Source organism: Pithys albifrons, chromosome 5 (assembly GCF_047495875.1).
Source record: "Pithys albifrons albifrons isolate INPA30051 chromosome 5, PitAlb_v1, whole genome shotgun sequence".
Classification (NCBI taxonomy): domain Eukaryota; kingdom Metazoa; phylum Chordata; class Aves; order Passeriformes; family Thamnophilidae; genus Pithys; species Pithys albifrons.
In genome coordinates, this window is record NC_092462.1 from 8,441,178 (window position 1) to 8,465,384 (window position 24,207).

The window sequence follows — 24,207 nt, forward strand, 5'->3', positions numbered from 1 at the left end:
TTGCTCAGCCTGATGAAACTTCAGTCATCTGTGTGCTTTCTAAGGCAATGGACTTCAAACAATGAAGTTAGTCCTGTTTGGTGGAAGGGGGAAATCTCTGTGCCTTGGTGATGGTCAGGACCTCTGCTGTGTTGATGTAACAGCTCTACCTGACTGCCATGAGCATGTTTTGGTGACTGAAGAAATTAGGTAGGCATCCTATCGGTTAGTTGGGTTTTGAGAAGTGCTTTGAATTCTGAGAGGATTTCATTTGAGTGGTGTGGGGTTAATGCTTCATTGCCCATATTCAGAGTATAGGTGTTACTATGTGGGGTTACCTCCCAACCATAAAACTCATATAATTTGGAGAATAAAATGGCAAAATTTAGCTTCTGACCAACAGTGAATTGTTATCTTCTTTTGCAATGAAAATAATATTTCAACACAATATATTCTTCTTTTTATGTAAACATTATAGTTATTGTCTAGGAAAGAAAACAATACTCCAGAATTAAAATATTCGGAGTGCTGATGTTGGATAAGTATCTGTACAATAAACACATTTTTTCCTGTAACTGCCTTGTCTTTCACTGAGTTTCCCAATTGAGGAGAGTGTTTTCAGTTGACTAACACAATTTTTCATCCTTAAACTTCTGGTTTACTTGCTACTGAACAGCAGACATGCAGGAAGGCCCTCAGGTCTGTGGTATTTGACAAGAATTTTAATAGAAGAATACAACATCTGGAAATTTGTTCTGTTTGATCAGAATAGTCTTACAAACATCTTAAGTCAGTTTTAATTTTCTGCTTTAAAATTCATTACTAGGAATGTAATCTCACCTTCTGAATTCATACATCTTTAACAACAGTAAAATCCTGATTTCTGAAAAGGAATTTTTTCATCTCACATTGTCTAATTTAGTCATTTTTGAACAACAACCCCCATGTCTGTGCTACTTGAAGAGCTGGAGGTATTGTAGAAAGATATACCAGTGAAAGCTTTGATTGTACAACTGTTTTGCTGTTGTGCATTCCAACTGCTGCTTCTGGACTGATGTAGAGTTTTCTTTTGGGAACAGAATATATACCTACCATGGGTGTCCCTCTTGCTGCCGTTTGGTGCAGGGTGATCCAGGGAAACCTTTGCAGCAAATCCTGAACTGCTGGTTTTCACCTTTGGTAACTGTGTGAATTTTGTGGAATGCTCTCATAATTTTCTGCATTGCAAATTTCTTTTTCTTAGTCCTTGCTTTCTGATTTATTGTTTCTTTTGGTCTTCTGTTGTAAGAGACACAGAGTTTGTAAGGATTAAAAAGATGGTGCCAATTCCTTTGAAGACAAATTGTGGTATTCCACAGGAGCTTTCATCACAGTTGCAAGACCCTTCAGCAAAGACTTTGGGATACAGGTCTTATGTCAGGGTGGTTGCAGGAATGTTTCCCCACCCCTGAAGCAGTGAATTTATTGGCAGCGTTGTAGGGCCAGGATGGGGCTTGTAATTTTCTTTCATAGTGTAATTTGTGCTGTGTTGCTGAAGAGGAACTGAAAGATGTAGTCATCATCTGAGCTGGCAGACGGGTGCACCTTTTTGTAAGAGCTCTTGGGTATGCTCTAGGAGAACCTTAATCTCTGCTCAAGTACTAAATGTTGCTGTTTTGCCTAATGCTGGTGATGCAAAGACAAAAATTCGCTTGGCAGGGTGGAGTGGGCCTGGCTGGCAAATTTCAAAGATCCAGTTAAAAAGGCAAATAACCAGAGCCCAGAAAGGTGTGGTGCAGCCCAGGGAATATATGAGCATGATTTGGCACTTTTCCCATACTCACATAAGATGTTTCTTTGTGATTTAATATATGGTAATTAATATGTTAATTAGTTGTTTCTTGATGTGGGGTAATGGGGAATTTGTACCCTTGTACTTGCAAGGGTAGAAAGAAAGGAGTCAAGACCTTTCCCTGATGAAAGTTGCAAAACTAGAGAAGGTAGGTAAGATGATACATATTTTGTGTTGCTATACTGAATACTTTAGGCAGTTAAATGCCTCCCTGACATCCGATCCCATCAGATTTCGGAAGCTAAGCAGGGTCAGCCCCGGATTAGTACTTGGATGGGAGACCTCCTGGGAAATGCTGGGTGCTGTAGGTTCTAGTCCTGAGGACTTCACTGTCACCGTCCAAGCTCGCTCGGCCGTGGCAGATGAACCTCAAGACTTAAGCGGTGGGGCCAGTTCTGCACACGCTGAGCCTCACCTAAAATCCACTGCGCAGGCTGGAAGGGCACACCCACGTGGGGACAGACCTTCCCAAATCTGCGTTCGCGAAGCCAAGCCACACACAGTAGGTTTGTACCTTCGGGCAGTCCTGTGGTGTAATGGTGAGCACTCCAGACTCTGGATCACAAGGTTATGAGTTCGAGTCTCAGTGGGGACCGTCCCCTGGCAGTTCAATGCCTCCCTGCCATCCCATCCCATCAGATCTTGGATGCTCAACCGGGTGCCGGAGACAGTCCTGAGGATTTCACTGTCACTGTCCAAGCTCGCTCGGCCATGGCAGATGGACCTCAGGACTTAAACGGTGGGGCCAGTTCTGCGCACGCTGAGCCTCACCTAAAAAATCCACTGCGCAGGCTGGAAGGGCTCACCCACGTGGGGAGAGCCCTTCCCAAATCTTCATTCGCGAAGTTTGGCCATACTATACTGCATACTTTCAAGAGCAGAAAGCAATGGTTGGAGGTTGTGGCCTCTGAAACATTTTGCCTATCTATTAAAAAAACAAGTTGACTGCTGAAATCTGGAAGCTTTCTCAACTTGACTGTTTTGGTTGATATGAGGAATAGTGGTGTTTAGGCTATGGGATTAGTCATTTGAAAGAAGGAAAATCATAAAATATGACTTAAGTAACCTATGAAGTAGAAATCTTGCAAGAGTGGGGTTCTCTCTTGTGAAGTGGGGAAGTTAGAATGTCTCTGCTGTGCTATTCACACATGACTTGCTCAGGCTAAATAGCCTGTTTTTACTTGTCACAGAATTATGCCACAATTAATGGTCCCAGCATGCAATAAACTGGTAACAGGGAATATCCAACACTGTGGAACAAACACTTAAGACCAGTAAGTTCCTAACAGAGGCACTGTTCTTAAGAATGGTATTCATTGCCTCAGTAGTTGTTCTTACCTCTTTTTTCTTAGAATGAAAAGTAAAAACATGAACAATTAAAACATGCTTTTCATTTTTTGGCTTCTAGGTGTTCACCTCCTGTTATCATTAGCTAGGAAAGTCATGACTGAATTTGTACTTAGGTGTAATAGAAGAATGGCATCAGTTCCTATCTATGATAAGTTAAAAAGAAAAATTCCATTAGAGATTAAGATTCCTAAAATTGTTATTGATTTCTTGCATTTACATATAAATTACTCCAGGGTTGTTAGTTTTTCATTTCCATTTTTCTCTTTGATGCTGAAGTGCCAAGTTTTTGCTTTTGCGTGTTTTTTCTTGTTTTAAAATTTGATAACAATAACCCCTTCCATGTTAAAATTCAAAAGACTCTCTAAACTATCACTGCTGCTCTTTATTGGCTCTTCCTCTTTTTTGTTGTATTCTGAAAATTTAAACTCTCATTTGTGCACACACATGTGCCTGGAGATTGGATCCTGAGAAACTTCATTCTGACACCAAATTTCTGAGGGGTTTTTTGTATATAGTAAAACATATCCTAACTTTGGTATAACTGATGTGGCGTTGTCTCAGACCTGAGCATATATCAATGTGGAGGGTGGGAAGCTGCCAACTGCTGGACACTCAGGAGCCATTGGAAAGGTGCCTTTGGGCCAGCAGGAGCCAATGCCAGTTAAATTAAACCGAAATGGTGAGAGGTTGTGGTTTTCCTTATTTGTTTTAAAGGTGTGGGATGGACCAAATGCATTGTATTATGCTGGGGATGTGGGGGCCAGGGAGGTTGAGGTACATGCCAGGCCAGTAATACATTGCTTTTTAATCCTCATACCCAAATTTGTGAAGCTTTCAGAAACTCATGAGCTGCCATGGGTAACGTGACATTATCAGAATGGAATTCCAGAAACATTTTAGCCTTTGAACCTGATTTCCATTCTGGTTTTGGATGGAAATGAATAACTTTGTATTTTAGTTTTGTTGTAAATTTTCTTGTTTTGATGACTCTTTACTACTCATTTTGATCTGATAAATATATTGAAAAGGTTAATTTGGTTTTAGGGAGTTGGAACACGTTACTGCTCTTAACAATTCTGCCACATGGATTGCATCTGCTAAGTTGCTAAGTAAATGCTGTTTTTATCCACCTTACTAAGGTAGTAATTAAATCCTGTTCATGTTCTCAGGGTCATGGGTTATATCAGACTCATTGTCCACCTTATTAAAGGAGACAGAAGAAGAACACAAAGTTGCTTTTTAAGTGTCGAGGTGGAGCGTGTTTTGTGTAAGACGTCATACAAGTCTGTACTGCAGCTTTTGGACGAATTGTTTTAAGTGCTCCAGTCCTCTGAAGCTGCTTTGTTAGCTCTTGCAAGGAGATGGATGCCTGGGAAGATGAGGGGGAGAGGCCAAGTCTCACTCAGCTTGTTCTTGCCTGTTTCACTGAGCAAGTAGCTTGCCTGATCTTGGCATAATGCGAGGAAAATACATTGAGAAATGCAATCTTAGCCCTTGAAGTAGTAACATAGTTTGAAAACAAAATTTGTAGTTAAATCTAAGTGGTTTTTAACATTTTAGCTTTTTTTGGGAGAATGTTCAATGAAACCAGAGCAATTTTATCCCCTGTTAAATAAAGCAGCTAGAAATCTGTCAATATTAGAGCATGTCTGTTAGAGGCAATGAGATTTGTAATAAGGGATGAGGAATGGCAATGTAATTCCAGTCCTTAAAAGCTTGATGCAGAAACTCCATATTGTTGTAGAAAAATGTTAACACTAATAAAAAGCCAGTGGATAATTCTTCTACCATCCAGAAGTGATCTAGCATAGCCTTAGGAAGCCAATATTGTCTGGCTTTGTGCAAGACTTGGTTTGTGTGGCTAGCACTGAGGTTAGGACTAATCTTAAAGGCAGTGATTGGAGTCTGCTGCTGTAAGTCAGGCCTGGCCACCACCCAACTGCTAATGGTGTTGGGTTGACTCAGCTCAACTCAGATAAGCAACAAAAATATTTTCCTTCAAATCCAAATGGAAAAAATATAGAGATGTTTGTGTGGGGCACTGGGGGTGCATCTGGCACACGACAAACTCACAGGAGTGCTTGTTACTGAAGTGTTGCAGAGCAAAGTGGGGGAGCAGGCAGCTGCTCCTTTCTGCTACTGTGTTTTTAAATAGTTGCATCCAAACATCAAAGTGCAGTGTGCTGATATGAACAAGGGCAAAGGGAGAAAATTAAAGGCTCTGCTGTCTTTATGTCTCTCCCTTCTCTCCCTGGAAGTGTTTTTTCAGCCTTTTGCTAAAAACATTTAGCAGATGCTTGGTTTCTTTTAGTGTTTTAGGTGAGTGTTTGAAAAGACTCTGCCATATGGGTTTGCCAGGATTCCATTGTATCCAGCAGTGTTCGTGTTTAGTTGATATTTAAAACGCTCTTTGATCTTGAATGCCCTGTTCCTCCCTTTAAATGATATCCGTGGCTTTTAGGAAGCAACAACCCTGTTGCTGCTTCCTGTATCTTCCTATTCTGTGTTACTCTGTAGAATGTGGAGGCGAAAGAGACTAAATAGTTTCTGGGCCCCTAAATGCTTTGCTTTTCAGTAGGCTATTCACATAATCAGCGTAACTGGACGTGCTGTTTGATACTCATGTGCTATCTTATTCTAATGTACAGAACTGGAATCCGTATGTATTTACAGTGTTATATAACACTGTGCTGGTCTTGCAAGCTATAATGCTGCTGGTGTGGAACAATACTGGGATGTATCTGTCAGTGCCAGCCGAATAATATTGCTGGTGAAAAGGTAAAGGTCTTCTGGCATAGCATGGAAGAAAGCCAAGTTGCATTATGAAATTTTCAGCTTAAGCAACAAAGCTCAGCATTTACATTGTAACACAATAGTGAGGGACTATAGTACCTATGATGATATCAGCATCTAGTTTGCTTTTATAGACTTCTATAAATGCTTATAATCATGTGAACTTCTGTGTGTGTAGTGTAGTATATGTGGAATTTATTGGGCTAAGAGCTGGAACAGTGTCATGCTGTTTGTCTCTCAGTGGAAGGTTTGACTGCAGGTGTTCTCAGGTGTCTCACTCTGGCTATGGTGTGTCAGGTGGCAAGAAAATGCAGCACAGGGCTATGTTATTCTTTCTGTGTCCAGCCACCATCCTTGTAATTTTTTCTGTACTATAGCAGAAAAAATTCTTCCTCTGACCTTCTGAGAAAGCTTTCCTCCATCTCTACTTGATGCTCAGTTTTTTTCTTTTAGTTTAGCAAAAGCCAATTCAGATTTTCATTCCTGTGAATAGTTGGGCACCAGTGGCTCTGCCTAGAAAGGTGCTAGTTTTATGTTACAGCAATGCTGTTTTGGTGTAGGGAATGTAAACAGAATGTTTTCTTAAATGTAAGTTTTGCTAAAATAATATAAGATTTATGGATAATGCATAAACATTGAAAAGTGAAACTTGTAGTTAACACCTGCTGACTAAGCAGGGTTAAAAATCTCTTTGTTCTGATAGCAGTTAGGATTCTGGTCATTGCAGAGTCTTTTGAAATAAATGACTCGAGTGTTCTCGCAGTTGGGAGGTTTATTTCATCCAAGTTACATCCTGCAACATGTGATTGGCATTTATTTTGCTCCAGTGACTTCTCACCTTTGTTGAAAGTGCCACGTTCTTAAAGTTCTTCAGAAAATCTCTTTCTATTTTCTTGTAGGTGTTGGTTCAATAGCTATATATCTGCAGCTTTTCTTGAGCCATCAGATCATTATCCCCAACCCCCTTGCACCCATTGATGGTTTCCAAAATTTTCTGTGACTGTTCTTAAACATTTCAGGAATTAATTGTGGAAAGATGTTGCAAAAATAAGACATGTCTTTGTGATTTTAGTAAGGAACTCTGCAAATCTAGCTTTGATGTGTTCAGAGGTTACTGCTTTTAAGGGTTGGACTTGATGATCTCGGAGGTCTCTTCCAAATGAACTGATTCTATGATTCCAAACACAATCCTTTGGTCAGTAATTTCCAGTCCCGGAGCAGATTCAGTAATGAGATGCAGGAGTGTAGGTTTCTGATCCTGTGAGGAGCTCAGTGTTTTAATTCAGTGCCTTCTCAAATTGACAGAAGATGTTGGACTCTTTGCACTGGAAGAGTCTGGTTGTGGGCACAGGTTCTGTGTGCTGTCACTGTCACTAGAGAGGTGGTTTTTGGTGGGGAGGAGGAATGTGGAGCCATGCAGGAGGCAGTTTCACAGCACTCTGGAAAGGCTTTTAAGTTCACTTTCAGTCTTTGAAGGGGAAAGGAGATAGTATGTGCATGTGGTGGTGCATGCAACTCTTAACATGTACCTTGCTCAACATTATTGGAATACTTCACTTCTGTCAGTGGGAGAAAACATAATAAACAATTCCTCTAGCGTGGGGCTGGCTCTCTTATGACAGGGCTTTGGTAGGGGATTATCAGATTCAAGAAAATTAAATAAGTTTGGGAAAGTGTATGTTGTTGGAGCCATTCTCCCATAAATAAACTCTCTTCAGCCTTCTGTTGTGACCTGGCTCACAAACAAGTGTAACATTACATGATTAAGAACCTTATTATTTTCGATATTTAAGCCTTCCACAGCCAACAGAACTTGTTTCTTTTGCTGTCTGCTTTATGAACAGCCATTCAGCCCACAAGACATTTGAATTAAAACACCCATGTTTCCTTTCACATCGGAATTACGTTATTTTTTCCTTCAGCCTTCTTATTATGTCAACCCTGTGCAACTTCCTGCTGCATCATGTGTTGAAGGGTGCTTTTATAGGCTTTAGAAGCAGCTGCAAAAGGGAAGTGCGTACCTGGCAGTGTGGCATTGCAGGGAACAGCAATAGCTGAGGAAAGGAAAGGTCTGATGGGAAAATGGTGAAAAGAAAAAAGTGACAAGCATGGGGTTTTTTCATTTTAGACATTATTTTGCTGTTTGTGGAGTATTTGTGACTTAACCTTTTAAAAGGTTGAACTGAACCTCCAGTGCAGCATTGTATGTCAAAGCTGTGCTTGACTATGACTCATAGTAAAATAAATAAGGTGTTGGATGCATGACCTATAATAAAATTGAGGAATATTTTGTTTGTTTTTTGTTCAAAAAGCTCCAAACCAACAACAACCTTCCCCTTTCAAACAAAAAGCTCAGGTTGATAATCTTGTAGTGCCTGTTAATATTAAAGACGAAAATGCTTAGTTGGTCTGTTAAAAGAGTAGTTCTTAGCCCTTAAGGGAACTGCATGTGATGAGAAAAAGATTATAGATTAACTACGTATTTTAAATCATCCTTGACTTTGGCTGACAACAAAAATGTGAGTAAAACCTTTACTACTGGGTAGAGCTGTATGAGGATATACTTCTCTTTTTTTTATCTTTTTCCACTGAGCACTTCCATCCTTGCAGAACTTGTGACATTCGCAGACTGTCAGCACAACAGAAGAGTGTCTGTACACTGTTTATTTACAGCTTTATGAATTTTAGTAAGAGTTTATAATGATGATATTGTGGCTGGATATGGAGTCTGATTCCTTACTGAGGGGTGTAAGAATGCAGTCTCTGACCCTAAATTGTCAAACATTAATAGGTAAAGTTGCGTGGCTGAAAACGTTTTAGAGCGGGTTGCTGGAAATGTTTTACAGCTATTACAAAACAGTTATTATATAAAATTATTAATAATGCTCTGCATTTAACTTATTTAACTTTTGGCATAGGTTGACTCCATGAAATTTCTAGTTCCAGTGCAACAATTCTTTTATATTAGATTTATTTATATATCTATATTAGGTTTATGTATAAGATGGGCTGATTCCAATGGGATGAAGTTCAATAAGGCCAAGTGTCGGGTCCTGCACTTTGGCCACAAGAACCCCCTGCAGCGCCCCAGGCTGGGCACAGAGTGGCTGGAGAGCAGCCAGGCAGAAAGGGACTTGGAGTACTAATTGACAGGAAGCTCAACATGAGCCAACAGTGTGCCCAGGTGGCCAAGAAGGCCAATGGGATCCTGTCCTGGATCAAAAATAGCGTGGCCAGCAGGCCCAGGGCAGTGATCCTTCCCCTGTACTCTGCGTTGGTGAGGCCACACCTTAAGTACTGTGTTCAGTTCTGGGCCCCTCAGTTCAGAAAGGATATTGAGGTGCTGGAGTGGGTCCAGAGAAGAGCAACAAGGCTGGTGAAGGGACTGGAGCACAAGTCCTGTGGGGAGAGGCTGAGGGAGCTGAGGTTGTTCAGGAGGTTCAGAGGTGACCTCATCACTGTCTAGAACCACCTGAAGGGAAGTTCTAGCCAGGTGGGGGTTGGTCTCTTCTCCCAGGCACTCAGCAATAGGACAAGGGGGCATGGGCTCAAGCTCTGCCAGGGGAAATTTAAGTTGGATATCATGAAAAAATTCTTTCCAGAGAGAGTAATTAGGCATTGAAATGGGCTGCCCAGAGAGGTGGTGGATTCCCCATCCCTGGAGGTTTTCAAACTGAGATTGGCTGTGGCACTGAGTGCCATGATCTGGTAAATGGACTGGAGTTGGACCAAGTGTTGGAGTTGATGATCTTGGAGGTCTTTTCCAAGCCAATTGATTCCATGATTCTTTTTTGGTAACAGAGCTAACTATATATAGTATATAGTAAATTCTAAGTTCTAATGAATGTACTAGTGAATTTAGGGTAGCAGAGTAAGACAACTGGCACAATTTACACTGAGTGTTGTACCTGTAACTTCTGTAGTTACAGATCTGTTTGTATGGCCTGTGCTTTATATTGTGAAGTGGTCTAATGTTCTACATGTGCTTTCTACTATATAGGCTTGCATAAAGAAATCTGTGTGACAAATTCCCAGGTGTGTTCAGAAGAGGGTTAGACAACGCTCGCTGTCTTATGTCATCAGACAGATCTGTGTTAAGAATTTTGTGTAAAAGTTGATTATTCTAGGGATAGAGGGATCTTCTGGCCTACTTGAACTGATTGCCTAACCTTCCACCTGTCCTTTTTCTGCTTGCAGACCTTTCAGCAGCCCAGAGAAAATTTGCCCATTCTCTGAGAGACTTCAAATTTGAATTCATTGGTGATGCAGAGACAGACGATGAAAGATACATAGGTAGGTAAGAAATGATTGAGTGGCTACATTTTGCCTTGCCATCCTGCAACATGATTAAACCTTTCTTTTCTGATTTTGTATTACAGATGCATCACTTCATGAGTTTTCAAACTTTTTAAAAAATCTTGAAGAACAAAGAGAAATTTTGGTGAGTTGCAATAAAAGATTTAAAAAGCTGTACATTTAGCAAAGAGTAAGATCAAAGTTCATTGAAGTTGCCTACTGGTTTGTTAACCACCAAGATGTTTATATCTCTAACTTAACTGCTTATTGTGCAATCTCTGGTTCTGAATCTGGAGTTACAGACAGCAACTAGTTCTCGTTAAAGAAAAAATCTGTATTGTAGGGTTGGATAAGTGTTACATGGTTTCAAGTGGTTGTGCACTGATAAATTATGTCTGGGATGAGTGAGGAAACCACCATGAGGTAGTTTACTATATACAGTAAAAAGAAAGATGAAAGACTTAATGCTACAGCAGGACACCCAGAGTTTGGCAGTTGGCCAACTTTGGATCCAGGATCTCTGTATCTCCCAGCTTTCAATGCTTATGTGCATCTGGGATGCAATCTGTTGTCTGTATGTAGTATCAGGCTTAGAAACCTCTGCTTGGTAGGTGAGTTTTCTGGTGGAGGGTTGGACCTGCAAACATTTGGTTGCTCTGTTGTGTAAAAGGAGTGAGTGTTCTTCATTCAGTTGCCTGTGATTGCTTGGGGTATTAGTGGAATATGGCTCAGGTTGTCTGCACATAGACAGTTCCTGCTGGGTTCCTTCTGCATCTGTGGTTGCTGTCTGTTGTAGAGATGTCATCTGCAATGGTATGGTGATTCTCCTGGTCCTGGAGGTTATTCCATTACCTAGGAGAAAATGTGCTCCCTGCTTTCCCTGACTACGTGGTCCCCGAGAGCCCGAGAAGGACACACAGAGACCACCAGAGAGGGAGGAAAAGAAGAGAGCGTTTATTGCTGGTCAGGGGTTTATATGGGCCTTGGAGGGATTCAAAACCCACCAGCAGGAAACAAGAGGGGGTTTGGCTCTGGGCCAATGGGAATAAGGAGATTTACCTTCAGTAGGAGAGGGGTTCAGGTAGCTTACTTGTCACAACCTTCCTCCAGACCCCTGAGATAACAGGGTACCTCAAGGTATTCTGGGGAGGAGGAGCAGTGACTTTGCAAAAAACATTTTAACAAACATTTTGTACATTGAAAGAACATTAAAAACATCAGTTGTTAAAGCGTTATAAGTGGCTTGTTGGTTTTCTTCACAAATCCATTTCTGGCAGGGCTTTCCAGATATTGTAAACCAATCCCTACAGTAGACTGTGTGCTGAGAGCTCTGCAATACACATTGCTATCTGGATTTCCTAACTTTTCCAGAAGATGAGGGTTTCATTCTGGGTGATTGTTCTCCTCAGCAGCTGCATGCCCAGCTTTTGTGTTAGAGCAGGAATTCACAGAGCAGGTGCTGTGTACCCAGTTTTCATCTGAGTGTTGTCAGACTGCATGTGGGAAACCTGCTTAGATCTGCATCGATAGCAATAAAGTTTCTCGGTATTTGTCAGGTGATTAGGTCGCTGTCTTCCTGGAAATCAGTGACCATTTGGCACCCTGAAAGGCAGCTGAGACTAGTCTCTCTGCTGTTTCTCTCTGCCAGAAGCAGTGCCTGCAGAGTAGAATATGTAGATAAAAAAGAACTTGTGAACAGTTTTCTTAAAAAATATTTCTTTCTCCAGCAGTCCTGAGCCTAGTAACACTCATGGTTTCTTGTGTGTGCTGTGTTATGTCCTCATCTGTTGTTTTGATGTGGAACCACACTTGGGTCTGGATTAGGGTCAGTGTGGTTCCTTACACATTTCTTAAAATACTGTCTTAGTGGAGACAATTTTTCGGTGTCTTGAGTTGTTTTGCCAAATTATAGGGATTTGCTCAAGTATGTTTCAATGCTTCTTTTGTTTTTCATAATTCTGCAATACAGTTTTTACTCTGCTTTTTCTTACCATCCATAGTTGTATTTTATTTCAATGAAGTTGCGTGAATCTAATTAGTGAAAGTCTTTGGGAAGTTTTACAATGAAAAATACTTTATGGATGGTCACGTTATTTTAATATCAGGATTTTAGGGATGTCAACCTCGGAGTTATGTGGCACATTTCAATGTGTGTATCAATAGATCTTCAGCAGAGATAGATTTCCAACACAGTAGGCTGTGCAGAATCCAGTGCTGTCTGTCTGCAGAGTAAAACACAAAAATACAAAACCAGTTGTTCAAACTGAATGCCATGAAATACTGTTACTCATTTTCTTGGTATGATGTCCATGCTTACACAGAAGGTGTTATCACACTAAGAGCTAATTAATGTCAGTTTCTTTGTAGGAAAATAATAAAATGCAGTATTTTTTAGAACAGTGACGGTTTGATGAAAAAACAGGGAGTATAAAATGTTATGGGACAAATATTTAATACTAAATAGAAACAGAATATATTCTCTGAGTTACCAAATGCATGACCTTTTATTGCATTTGCAGTCTAGCAAATGTTATGTATCATTTCTGGAGTGAGTCCATATAACAGTGGCCATAAGTCTTTGAGAAAATGATTGTGTGGTGACTGGAAAAGATCATTTTCAACATCTGCTGCTCTGACTTCTTTTTTTTTTTAGACTTCTCAGTGGATATTTTAACAGTGGCATGAGCTTTAGGGATGCTCCCATGGAGAACTAGGGCATGTTGGATTCGCAGATGTTTGGAGTCAGGTCAGGGATCTAAAGACTTTCCGTTAAGATTCAAAGTATATAGCAGGATTTTTTTCAAAAGCATTCAGTTGTCTTTGTTAAGAATTCTCATTATTGAGCACTTTCTCCCTTACTATTTTGAAGATGACCAGAAGATTTCTGACTCCTTACTTCAGTTTCAGAGCGTGATTGAAGATAAATTTCAGTCACATAAAGTAAAATTAAAGGAACTGATGAATGATTACAGAACTAAGGGCATTTCAGATGTTGCTGTGCACTCCAGTTTTTTACATATTTGAGAAAAGTGTTACTATTTTTTCAGAACCACATTGTAAATGAAACAAATTTGCACTTAAAATACATTCTAAACTGAAATTAAATACTCATCACCTACACTTCTTACAGTTTTCTGACAATGTTGGTGGTGAATCCAGATTCCATAAAGCTTTTTGTCAGTGTTTACAATAAATGTACTTTTTTGATTGTTATTCATCTGGTGAATATTTATTTAATAATTTAATAATTTCAGTCAGATATTGGAGTCTTGCACTTCATGCTTTTACCATTTCTCCCATCTCCTTCAAAGGCTGCTGAATTTAGATCCCAAATGTCAAAGGATTTAGTTGCTTGTGAAAAGGGAAGTTGGCATTAATCCAAATGTTTCACCAAAATTATTACGGAGTGGCCAATATAAATACAAATTACATTTTTCCATAGCACTGTAACTTGATGACATTCCCCAGGGAAGATACAAAGTAGATCACTTGGTCCCTGAGAATATTCTGGAAATTGTTGTTGTATTTTGATGGTGAATGGAGTCATAGGACTTAAATTCTGCTCCTTTGGCATTACACAAGTGTTATGGAAGTTCAGGGATGAAAGGAAACTTTGCAAGACCAGTAGGAAAAGGTGGGGATGAGCAAGGCACAATATGGTGATGCTCACATTTCTGTCCCACTGCCTGGCTATTCTGCTTGCCTGGGAGAGCACCAAACCTCCCTCTCAGCCCCAGTTCCTCTGGCAACAGAAAGCAGGTTTGATTCTTGTGATGGACTCAGAACAACAGGCTTCGCTGTCTGCCCTCATTTAAGCTGTGGTGATGAGCAGAGCAGGCTACCTCATGGCTACCAATTGCTGTGGTTATTAGCCCTTTTCTCCTTCTTCACCTTCCACTTTTGTCACCTTCATACCTCCCTATCTCCATCTCAGTCTCTCCTAAATGACCATCCTGCCCTGTTGATTCCAGTCTTGCTAAATCATAAGCAGATTTGAGAGCCCTTGTTATGTTCTCTCAGTAATCTCAGCAGTACTTGGTACTACCAGTATGGTCACCTTGATGTGCTGGCTGTGTGTGCTTCCCCTCCTGGGCTTCCTCTGTCCAGCCCCTTATCTGCTTCTGGAATACACCTGTTCTCACGTAACTCTCACCTAACCACGCTGGAAGTCCAGTCAGCCCTCACGGCACTGTCTGCAGCTCTTGTCAGTGTCTCTCACAGTTATGGGCAGTGTCCAGCAATCTCTCAGCTCCTCTTTAGTGGTGTCTCATGTCCTATTTGATTTGTTTGCTCCTGTGCCAGGGCTGAGTTGGCTGCATTTACCTACAGCCTTGCCAGAGGCGTGAGTCACAGCAGGCTCACATGTACCTTGATGATCCTTCCCTAGTGCTGGTCTGACCTATTCTTAAAAAAGTTCCAGCAACATGGATTTCTCTTTACTCCAATGTTTATTCTTCAATTTTTTTCACCTGATATGCATACTGAGCTTTCATTACTACAAGTTAAGCAGGGGAAATTTCTGAGAATTTTTCTACAGCAGTCATGGAGTAAAACTGATCATGTTTCCTTCATAGTGTGTTCACTGTTGCCCTTTCCCAGTGGTGTTTTACATCTGTATTTTTCCTTGTTCAATTTAATTACACTGAATTTGGACCATCTCTCTTTTATGTCACAATTACTTTTAATCCTGTTTTCTGCAAGCACTGACATTTTGGCTTGGGTTTGTATTTCTCCTCATGTATGTTATTGTGATGGAGTTACTTGTAAGTCACTCCATAAATTCCTACTGAAAACTGAATCATGCAGGAAACTTGGCTATAGTTTCCTGTATGGTACATGAAATATCCTCTTAGCTGGGCAGGTATTTTTCTGTGTAGTTTTGCAAGCAGGCTGCTGTTTTCTCATTTTTCCTATAATTTATTTAAGACCAGGTCACCACTTTTGCTTTTGAGAATGTCATGTGGGTCAGCATTGAAGACTTCATTGAGGAGGTCAGTCGCTGTGCTAATCTCAAAAAGGAAGCTGGATATTGTTCTTAATAGATGCAGAATAATTTTAACTTTCTATAGTTCAAGGACCTGTAAGTATCAGGATTGCTCTGTCTGTTCTACATCTTGCTCAGTTCTTGCTTTCTTCTGACTTTTAAGTTGCTGCTGTGTTTGCTCCTCTACCATCCTTTGGGACCTTGCTTGCCTCTCCCTTTGGTTTGTTTTGATAAGTTCCTAAATTACTCTGAAGCAAAGCCCCTTCTGACTTGAATGCAATTAATTCTTCAGTTGCATAATGTAGGAATACATTCAATTGCTCTCAAGGAATCTTTGCTCCCATTAACATCCATTTTTCCCCCTTTGTCAGATAATTTGCTATAATTGAGGGTTTTTTCCTATGTGAAGATTATTAAAATCTGCTGTTGTCTTACACTCCGTTGTTGCTTTAACTCTCTTTCCAGTGGTTTTTATAACTTCCTTCCCCTCTGTTTTTGGAGATAAATATGAAGAACCTCTTTTCTTTAGGGTTTTCTTTGCCCCTTGCCAAGTAAAGTGTATTTTTGCCTTTGTCTTTCTAACTTTGCCCCTAAGTACTTGGTTATTTCTCCTGGTATGGGATTTTTGATACAATTATATTGACCTTGCTATGTTTCCTGTTATTCCCCAAGGCAATCTAAACTAGCTATTTTACTTTGATATGTTTTCTTCTATTTCCTAGTACAGCTTTTGCACACTTCTGTTCCATCAGATATCTTAAGAGGAGAGGTGCTACATAGTTACTAAGTATTTTTCTTCCTTGTTTTTTTTTGTTTTGTTTTGTTTCTTCAAAAGAGAAAGGCTTCTTCTTGTGCCATAGGTTTCTTCATGGTTTTGGCCTCTCAAAAATCCTTTTGCATTCCCTGTCAGTTTTACCAGGTTAGTAGAATTGAAGCCAGATTAGCATCTCTCTGAAAACCAGAATTATTCCCAGCATGTATCAGGAACACAAGAAAATGTTTCTCCATGGATTTTTAAAGAAGTATCTCAGTGAAGTCACTGTTTTAGTCTTGCTTTTTCTTTCTCTAAAAGGAAAAAAAAAACCAAAGCGGAGAATGGGGGTGAGAGGGTTTCCCAGTTGTGGTTTCCCAAGTTAAAAGAAGTTGTTACATTTCAAACCCATACACTCAAAAGGTTAAAGATAAAATTTAAGTAATCTGTACAAATATGTACAGATATTTATTTATAATTACAGATACTTATTTATAATTACTTATACTTACCTCTTACAATGCAGTGTTTAAGTGCATGAGTATTTATTTCACAGGTTAAGTGTCACTTAACACACCGTGTTCCTGAACAGCTTTTGTTCTGTGGCTCTTTGAATTAGTTTACACGAGTTGACTCTGCTCTGAAGATAGTGGTATTAATTTTTCTAGGCTTTCCTTTGTCACTCTGCATGTGAGTATTTAAGGGTTTGTAAATCTTAATCTATCTTGACAGTAATCTGAAGAAATCTGTGTGAAGGAGCAATCAGTTTACTCACTGATGTAGGGTTAAAAAATCCCCAATAGCCTCGGATGTGTGAGGTATTCAAGATCTGTTCAGTAGGAGTTCAAGGCATTATGTAGCTCTCCATATGTTCAGATCCTTTCTGCTGTCTGCTGACAGCACAGGCTACTAAATATATCTGCCAGGACAGTAGAAAAGATGTAATTGGTGACCACTTCTGAAAAATTAGACTGCCAACAGCATGTTGAACATCTTAGATGTAAAGTTAGAGGCACAGATAGGATATCTCAAGAACAGCATTTGACTACCTGAATTGCAGGATTTAGATCCTTTTCTCTTTCAAATTATTCCATTTAATAAAACATTTTCCAGTTTTAGAAACAAGCATAACAGTTGCTGCTGTATCTCATTGCTTAGCCTTCACTTTTCTTCAGTTTGGCATGAGACCAGATGACAATCATTTAATTATTGGAATGTGAAACATGAATGTGGAACATCTATGACTATTTCAGGCACATCTTGCTCTGTTTTGGTGGTTCTTGACATTAAATGTTTGATTTATTTGTTTATTTTTGAATGTCATATTCAGTCGTTCTGAAATAGTTTTGTGAGTTATGTATGAACTTGTGCACATTAATCTGTAAAACAAACATGTCTTGTCTATACAATAGGAAAAAAAGTGCAAAGCCAATTCTGAGTGTGTTCCTCCCACCTCTGAGTGAATATGGTTAACAAGTTCTGTTACCACTAAAGCTTCCACTTCCAGATAACTTTGTGGTCTCGCATGCATCAACAACTCACTAGAGAATTTTCATTCTGTTAGTTCATCAATGCGAAATGTTTGGAATTTGCATTGTAAAGCTGTCACCAGTTTGGATTTTGCTGGTTGTTAATAACACCACTGTTTCTTGTGGAGGAAAGCGTTGACAATTGAGCAGTTCATTTCTTGGCTGAACACTGAAGTTGTTGTTCACTGTTGGATTCCTTGCCTTTCAGTGACATCTTTTCTCACAGTGGTGAGCTTTGCCATGTGCAAAGAAAATGGGCATTATGCTGTTTTCTTTTCTGAGCAGCCTTTTTGCTTTGTCAGGATCTTTACATGAGCATTGATTTCAGTGTGGAGAGGAAGTTGTTCTTCTGCTGGTAACACTGGTGTCTTATGCTTTTCAGTTCTTGTGTTTTGGGTTTGCTAAGGGAAGGTCTTATTAGGAGGAGTTATCCTCAGCTTTCCTGCACTGCAGATTTAGAAAAGCTGTTTTGTTGCTATTTGTGAGAGTATGTCTCTCTTTATTTTGTTTTATTGTTATGTTTATGGCTTTGTAGTATTTTTCTCTCTGTAGTGGGATGTATTTCATAAGAATAAACTTATTCAGATTAGGACTGCTAAACAGCTTTTAGTAAATAACACCCACTGTTGTCTTTAATTATGTTTTCTTTTAAGTGAAATAATTTATTATTTGCTTATGATACCAATTTATTTTTTGAGGCCAGCAGTTTCATGGCAAGAGAATCAATGCAGACAGCGTTTGAGAGCAGAGCACAGCATAGAAATTGAGTCATAGGAGGCCCTTTTAGCTGTCTCTCAGTCCTTTAGGTCAGTCATGAACTTCCACTGAACAGGAAATAACCTCTGACTAAGAGTGAACTCAGGAGTCCTGCTACTGTATCCTCTCTAAGCCAAGGCCGCTGCTGCTTTTTAAAGAGCTAGCAAGTGCAGAGTGCAGGACTCTGCCTGTATTGCAGCTGGTGGAGCAGTGGGTCAATGGTCTAGGAAATTCCCCCTAGAACAGTTTGAGAAATTTCTTGTCCTCTTACCAAAATCCAGGGGTAGTTTTCTGGAACACTTGAAGAGGAAGGTGATTTGTTGTGTTGCAGATGCCTTCTGGTACCTCAAAAATGCACAAAATAAGTTATTTAAGGCAGATATATTGCTTGTCCACCTGGCTTTTTTGTTACCAGATGGCTTCCTCCACAGCAAATGAGCATCACTTCTATTTTATAGCCTATGCACACATGCAAAGACACTCAAATATTACTGTGCTGTGAGACTCCCTTAAAAATCCTTTAGTCTATAGACTGAGTCCTAAACCCCAGAAAACTCAAACACCCATGTCTGTATGCCCAATATGTGGCTGAGGGCCTTTTTTTATTTAGGATTGTAAAGCTGCAGAGGAAAGCTCTAGAGCAGGGATAAAAGCCAGACTCTTACTAGAAGAAAACTTGATTTGAAAAGAAACAAACTAGCTGTGGGTGTGGGTTGCACTGCCTGCAGTCATCAGTGCTCCAACTAAATACAAACCAGTGCTGAGAAGTGGTTAGAGATACACCCCTCTATCTGCAGGGCGTGCTGGCAGGAGAGGTGGCTGTGCAGGTATCTGGAAGTGTGTCAGTGTAACTGTAAGAGCAGACCATGTTCTCATGGGAAAAGAAAAGAGAAGAGATTAAGGCTGTGCAAGTACATCTGATGTCCTCAGTAGTGGAATTGTATCTGCACAATTACAGGGTTATAGACATAGATCTTAATGCTTTGAGAAACTTCAGTAGCAAATCACTATGCAAAGTACTAAAGCTTTTTGGAGGACATAACATTCTGTATATGTTTACCTCTCCCCCAACACTGAAGGTATGAGAATTTTTTTATTAGGGTGAATGTTACTATTTCTTAGGAAAAACACAGAAGAGCTATATCCTCTGTGAGTAGAAGTGCATCTGTGGGTGGTAAATTTCTTTACTAGAAAGTAAACTTCTTTATTTAGCAGCATTGTTAACTACTGTGTTATTGAATCACTGGTAGGTATGTCTTCCTTTCTACATTCTCTGTTGCACTCAGTAAGGCAAAACTTCCTTCCCAGATCTAGTTTCATTGACACCTGCTCAGTTTCCTGAGCTTTGCCCTCCTGACTGGCAGCCTCCCTCTTTGCTTTGTTGAGGGGAGAAACAGCCCTGCCCCCGGCTACAAAAAAATCTTTCCACTCGCTGTGCTGGGAAACTAAACCCTCTCTTTCATGTATGGCATCTGATCTGCATTCCAGTTCCTGGGATGTGAATTGGGAACTGTGTTGCTGTGCAGTTTGCAGGATGGTGTATGTTTATGGCTTTGGGTTTTTATCTTTCTAAATAAACCTGCCTTTTATGGGAGAATGCTTAGATTCAGAACTGAGCAGAGTCAGGATACATATTTGCCTCATCACTAAAGCTGTTGGTGAGCAGTGTGTAATTTCCAGTGTGTCAAGTAAGGGCTGAGGTTTAAGGAGATTTTTAAGATGAAGGCTGGGAGGCCAGTGCCATGTTTGTCTAATAAGAAAAGCAAATCTTGCTTAACTTGGTTGAGTCTAGCCTTTTTAGCCACAGCAGTGGGACAGAACTGGGAGAACTTTTGTGGGTGACTGCTCCTTTCCAGGCCATGCAAGCAGCCTTGCTCCTCTGCAAGACAAGCCTGATTGTGTCTGCAAGGGGAGCAGGAACTTAGAGGACCTGCCCCTGCCTGCTTCAGGAGGGGGAGAAAGCAAGAGGAGCGTTGAATGCTGGAGCTTGGTCTTGTCTATCAAGTTGCAGTGCATAGGAGGAGTTTGGGGAAGCAGTTTCTCCCATACCACCTGTATTCCCACCTTCTGTGAGAAGGGAAGAAGTGGCAATCTAAATGGAGTCATCTTTGTGGAGCAGCACTGGCTCGTAAGTGACCTGTTGGATCTTGTTGACTTGACTGAGGAGGTATCCAAGAGCTGTGAATGAGCTTGTGGAGGGATTTAGTCTGTGCCTTTCCTAGTCTGCACTAGGAAATGTTGGTTTGGGCCCCTTAATCTACGGCCTGTTACTTATTTCTTTGGAAGAAATGGAACTGGAACATTCAACATTATCACCATTTTGTACAACTTCTCTGTCAGAGCAGGTGAAATTTTGTAAAGGCAGCTGAAATAAGGAGGTACACACAAAGTTGAAAATCTGCTCTAGGATGTTGAAAGTGTTGGATACAATGATCTTGTGAGGTGATGATGGCAATGATGATTTTATTGCTGCTATTGCCAGGTTTTTGTTATTTCTTTGACCTTTCTGTAGGTGCAGCAAATAGAACAGGAATAGTGTAAGCAATTCCAGACTGTCTGCCTGAGGCACGTGTGCACATCAGGTTTAAACATTTCTTAGAGCATTCCTGAGACTTTGACGTTTGTAAAGCTGGTTAAGATATTGTTACCTGAGATGTGACCTCTTTATATTGATTCACTTATGACTTACAGGCCATAGTTTGCCTGCCAGATTTTATAATTGCATATATATTTCTTTCAGGTATATTTAGCTAGATCAGAGATGTAAAGAAAAGAAGGATTTTTTGGTGCCCTTTAAATAGTATATTCCTATCATAATCTGGTTAGAGAAGTAGAGTGATGAAAATTAAGAGTCAAGACAAATTGAAAAAGGAAGGAACATGTAATTTTGTATTAATGAATATTTAACTTAAATGCCTAATATAACTTTTCCTGGAAATTTTACATTTTAACATGGTCCTAGTCTTTAAGGATGATACAAGTGATAATTACAAATATATTAAAGCAATCCTTAGCTTATTTACTATTTTCTAATCTGTTCTCCATGGTTTAAAAGAAAGAAAAAAGATGTTGTTTTGAGTTCCCAAGTTATAAACCAGCAAAGAATGAGTGCAATGTAATAATGTTTTTGTTCTATAAATAAATATACATATTTTTGTAACTTTTCATGACAAGGACTGGATTCTAAGTACTGGAAAACAGTGAGAATGCCTCTCTATTTGATCTTGTATTTGATGTATTTTAATTATGAACTTTGCTTTTATTGCTGCCAGTCAGAAGAACATCTCTGTAATTCACTGTTGAACTTACCAGTCATGTATTTTTTATGTATGAGCCTGGTATGAAGCTTCATGAGAGTGACCAAAGGTCTGCAAAATCCTGTTCCACCCAGAAACAATCAAGACTCTTGTTGTTTAACCCAGGCACAGAAAGCAAAGGAAGTGACAAGTCATAAATACCTGCATCTGTTAACAAAAGTTTGAATTTCACAAAATGAGAAATGTCTTTTTTTGGAAGGAGAAGGGCTTGTTTTTCTTTTAATGAAAGACTTACTGGCATATCATACCGCTGGCAGCAGTGGAATCTGTTTCTTGGCAGTCGCTGAAGAGAACATCCCATTTTGATTTAAAGATTATTTTCTACTTCAAACAAATTCCTGTAGTGGTTCCCATGGTTAGTACTGCACAGGAGTAGCAAAGCAAGTGATTTACAGTCAGCCCAGCTGGTTTATAAAGCACAGCATTTCTGTGAATGTTTTTTTTTTCTCTTTCCTTTGTTGCATCAAGGTGCTGTGGTTTTTCTCTGACTCACACTTTGTGTTCAGCATATGTTCAATGCCCCTTAATTTTACATGCCACTTTTTTTGAGTAAAAGCTCAAACAACTAATAGGCAACTTGTCGTTTGTTATTTACTTTTCACCTTTGGAGGATTTAAGTGCTCGGTTGCTACCTTTAAATGCTTTTAAACGATTCCAGTAACCCTGGTGCTCTGCCTTCTGGCAGCTTGTGTCTTCCTCTCAGAGGAGGCCTCACACTGTTCTCCCTTGCTTTGTCAGTATAGAGGAAACTGGAAGAAACAATTTAAACTTTCTAAAGTTTTCCACTATAGAAGGACTATTCTGTGATTTCCATAAGTTCTCCACTCTGACTTGAGAATTCTTGCACTCAGCAAGGAGAGATCTTTCAGTCCTCAGGCAGTGTGGCCTGGGAACCTGTTTCTTGTGCTTTATTCAATTATAAATCCAAATTACTAGTTCCTTTTAGCCTCTAGGAATTTTCAGGAAAGTTTTGGAAGACTGACAAAATTTGAAACATCTGAGAGTATCCCAAGAACTGCCCTGGAGAGTCCTGGTAGCTGCTTGAGTAGTTAGGACTGTTGCACAGTCTGCTGTGTGGGCTAAATCCTTCCATAGTTCAGCTCATGTTTGGGGCATTCAACTGTCTGCTTTTGGTGGGAGTGGAGGTAGCTTATGGAATTAATGGTTCTCCAGCTGACAAGAGTATTCACAAAGCCTTGGGATGGGCTCTTTGGGATCTCTCTTTGCTGGGTTGGAGACTTGGCAGAAGTTGCTTATTGTCCTTCCCTGTCCTCCAGCTCATTGCAAAGGGCTCCTCTGTTGTGGTTAGCCCACTGCTGTTGTATACTTTTGAAAGGCAAATTTGTCAGGATTCCTTTTACTTTTGCTCCTTAAGGGTGCACTGACGGGTGCTTTAAGAGTTTTTGGCAAAATTAGGAAACAGATGCCAAAAGAAAAAAGTTTGGGCCACGAGAACAAGTGCTCTGAAGTTAGTGTTCCAAGGATGACTGTGCAACACCCAGTTTGGCCCAGACTTGCCAGATATTTGGGTTAGTGTGCTGCCCTGGCTGCTTAAAAATGTATGTTGCTCTGGTTACCCTGACTTGGCAGGATGACTCCCAGGGTAATCCCTGCATGGCTCCAGGGGTGGGAGGGAGCAGACAGTGATGTGCACTTTTGTGTTGTGCCAGATCCGTAGTACATCTCTCCTGTGTTTTATGATAAGAATGTTTCAGAAGTGTTCCAGAAGGCTGGTTGAAGTCTGTGGTGTGTTATCTGGAGCTTTTCACCTGTGAAGGGGTGGGGGGAAGGGGGATGAAAGAGAGAGAAAGCCTTCTGTTGTATCTCAGGGCAGCTTCCAGGGAGCTCTGCCTGAACTCCTCGCATTTTAGCCCCGTGGCTGTGCTAAGTCCAGTCCTGGGCACGATTTACTCTGTGGGTCTGCCTTAGGACTGAGACCAAAAGGATCTCACCTGCTCTCCCACACCTCCAGTGCTCTTGCCATCTTTTCCATGCTGCTGTTGTGTTCAAAAGTTTTCCTGTAATTTCAAATATTTTAAAGATTTTAAGTCTTGTTTGCACTAAATGGAGACCTGCTCCATCTTCAATGAAATTCCATGTGAACTAGAAGCTCTGTTTGCTGGCCCGATCTAATACACTACAATTTTCTGACTTATGATGGAATATTGTGACCTTTCTCTTTCTCTTTAGTACAGCTATGAAGTTGTATATCATAAGTGCACTGGTGGATGTTCACCAAGTCAAATAAACTGCTTTTTTGTTGACTTTATACCTCTTGGTTTGATAACTTAGGTTAACTTAAGGTCTTCTTAACGTACTTAAGTGTAAGTATTTGGAAATATGTATTAATGCCTGATGGCTTTAACTGTGTCTTGAAGGATTATAATTTGCTGCTTGGTAGTCAATTCAGCAGCTGTTTGTAGTGCTTCTTGTTTCAGAAATTTTTGTGTCCCCAAATGGAAATCTTGTGTCCTCTGTCTCATGCTGGTCTTCAGGCACGGACACCATCATCAACCTGATCTGCAAGAGTGGCACAAATAAAGCAGTTGGGGTTTGGCTGTAGCATGGAAATTTCTGAAATTTCTGCATTTGTTTTAGATTTAATTTTTCTGATAGTGGAT

The 24,207-nt window shown here is 40.1% G+C and overlaps 1 protein-coding gene across 1 annotated transcript in view; it reads left to right on the plus strand.

Annotated features, from left to right (window-relative positions):
- Nucleotides 1–24,207, plus strand: part of ARHGAP10 (Rho GTPase activating protein 10) — a 145,938-nt gene that overhangs the window by 32,790 nt on the left and 88,941 nt on the right. Inside the window, exons 2-3 of the mRNA XM_071555637.1 lie at nucleotides 10,151–10,246; nucleotides 10,333–10,394. Of these exons, the coding sequence (XP_071411738.1) occupies nucleotides 10,151–10,246; nucleotides 10,333–10,394 (158 nt within the window). The remainder of the gene's footprint in view (nucleotides 1–10,150; nucleotides 10,247–10,332; nucleotides 10,395–24,207) is intronic.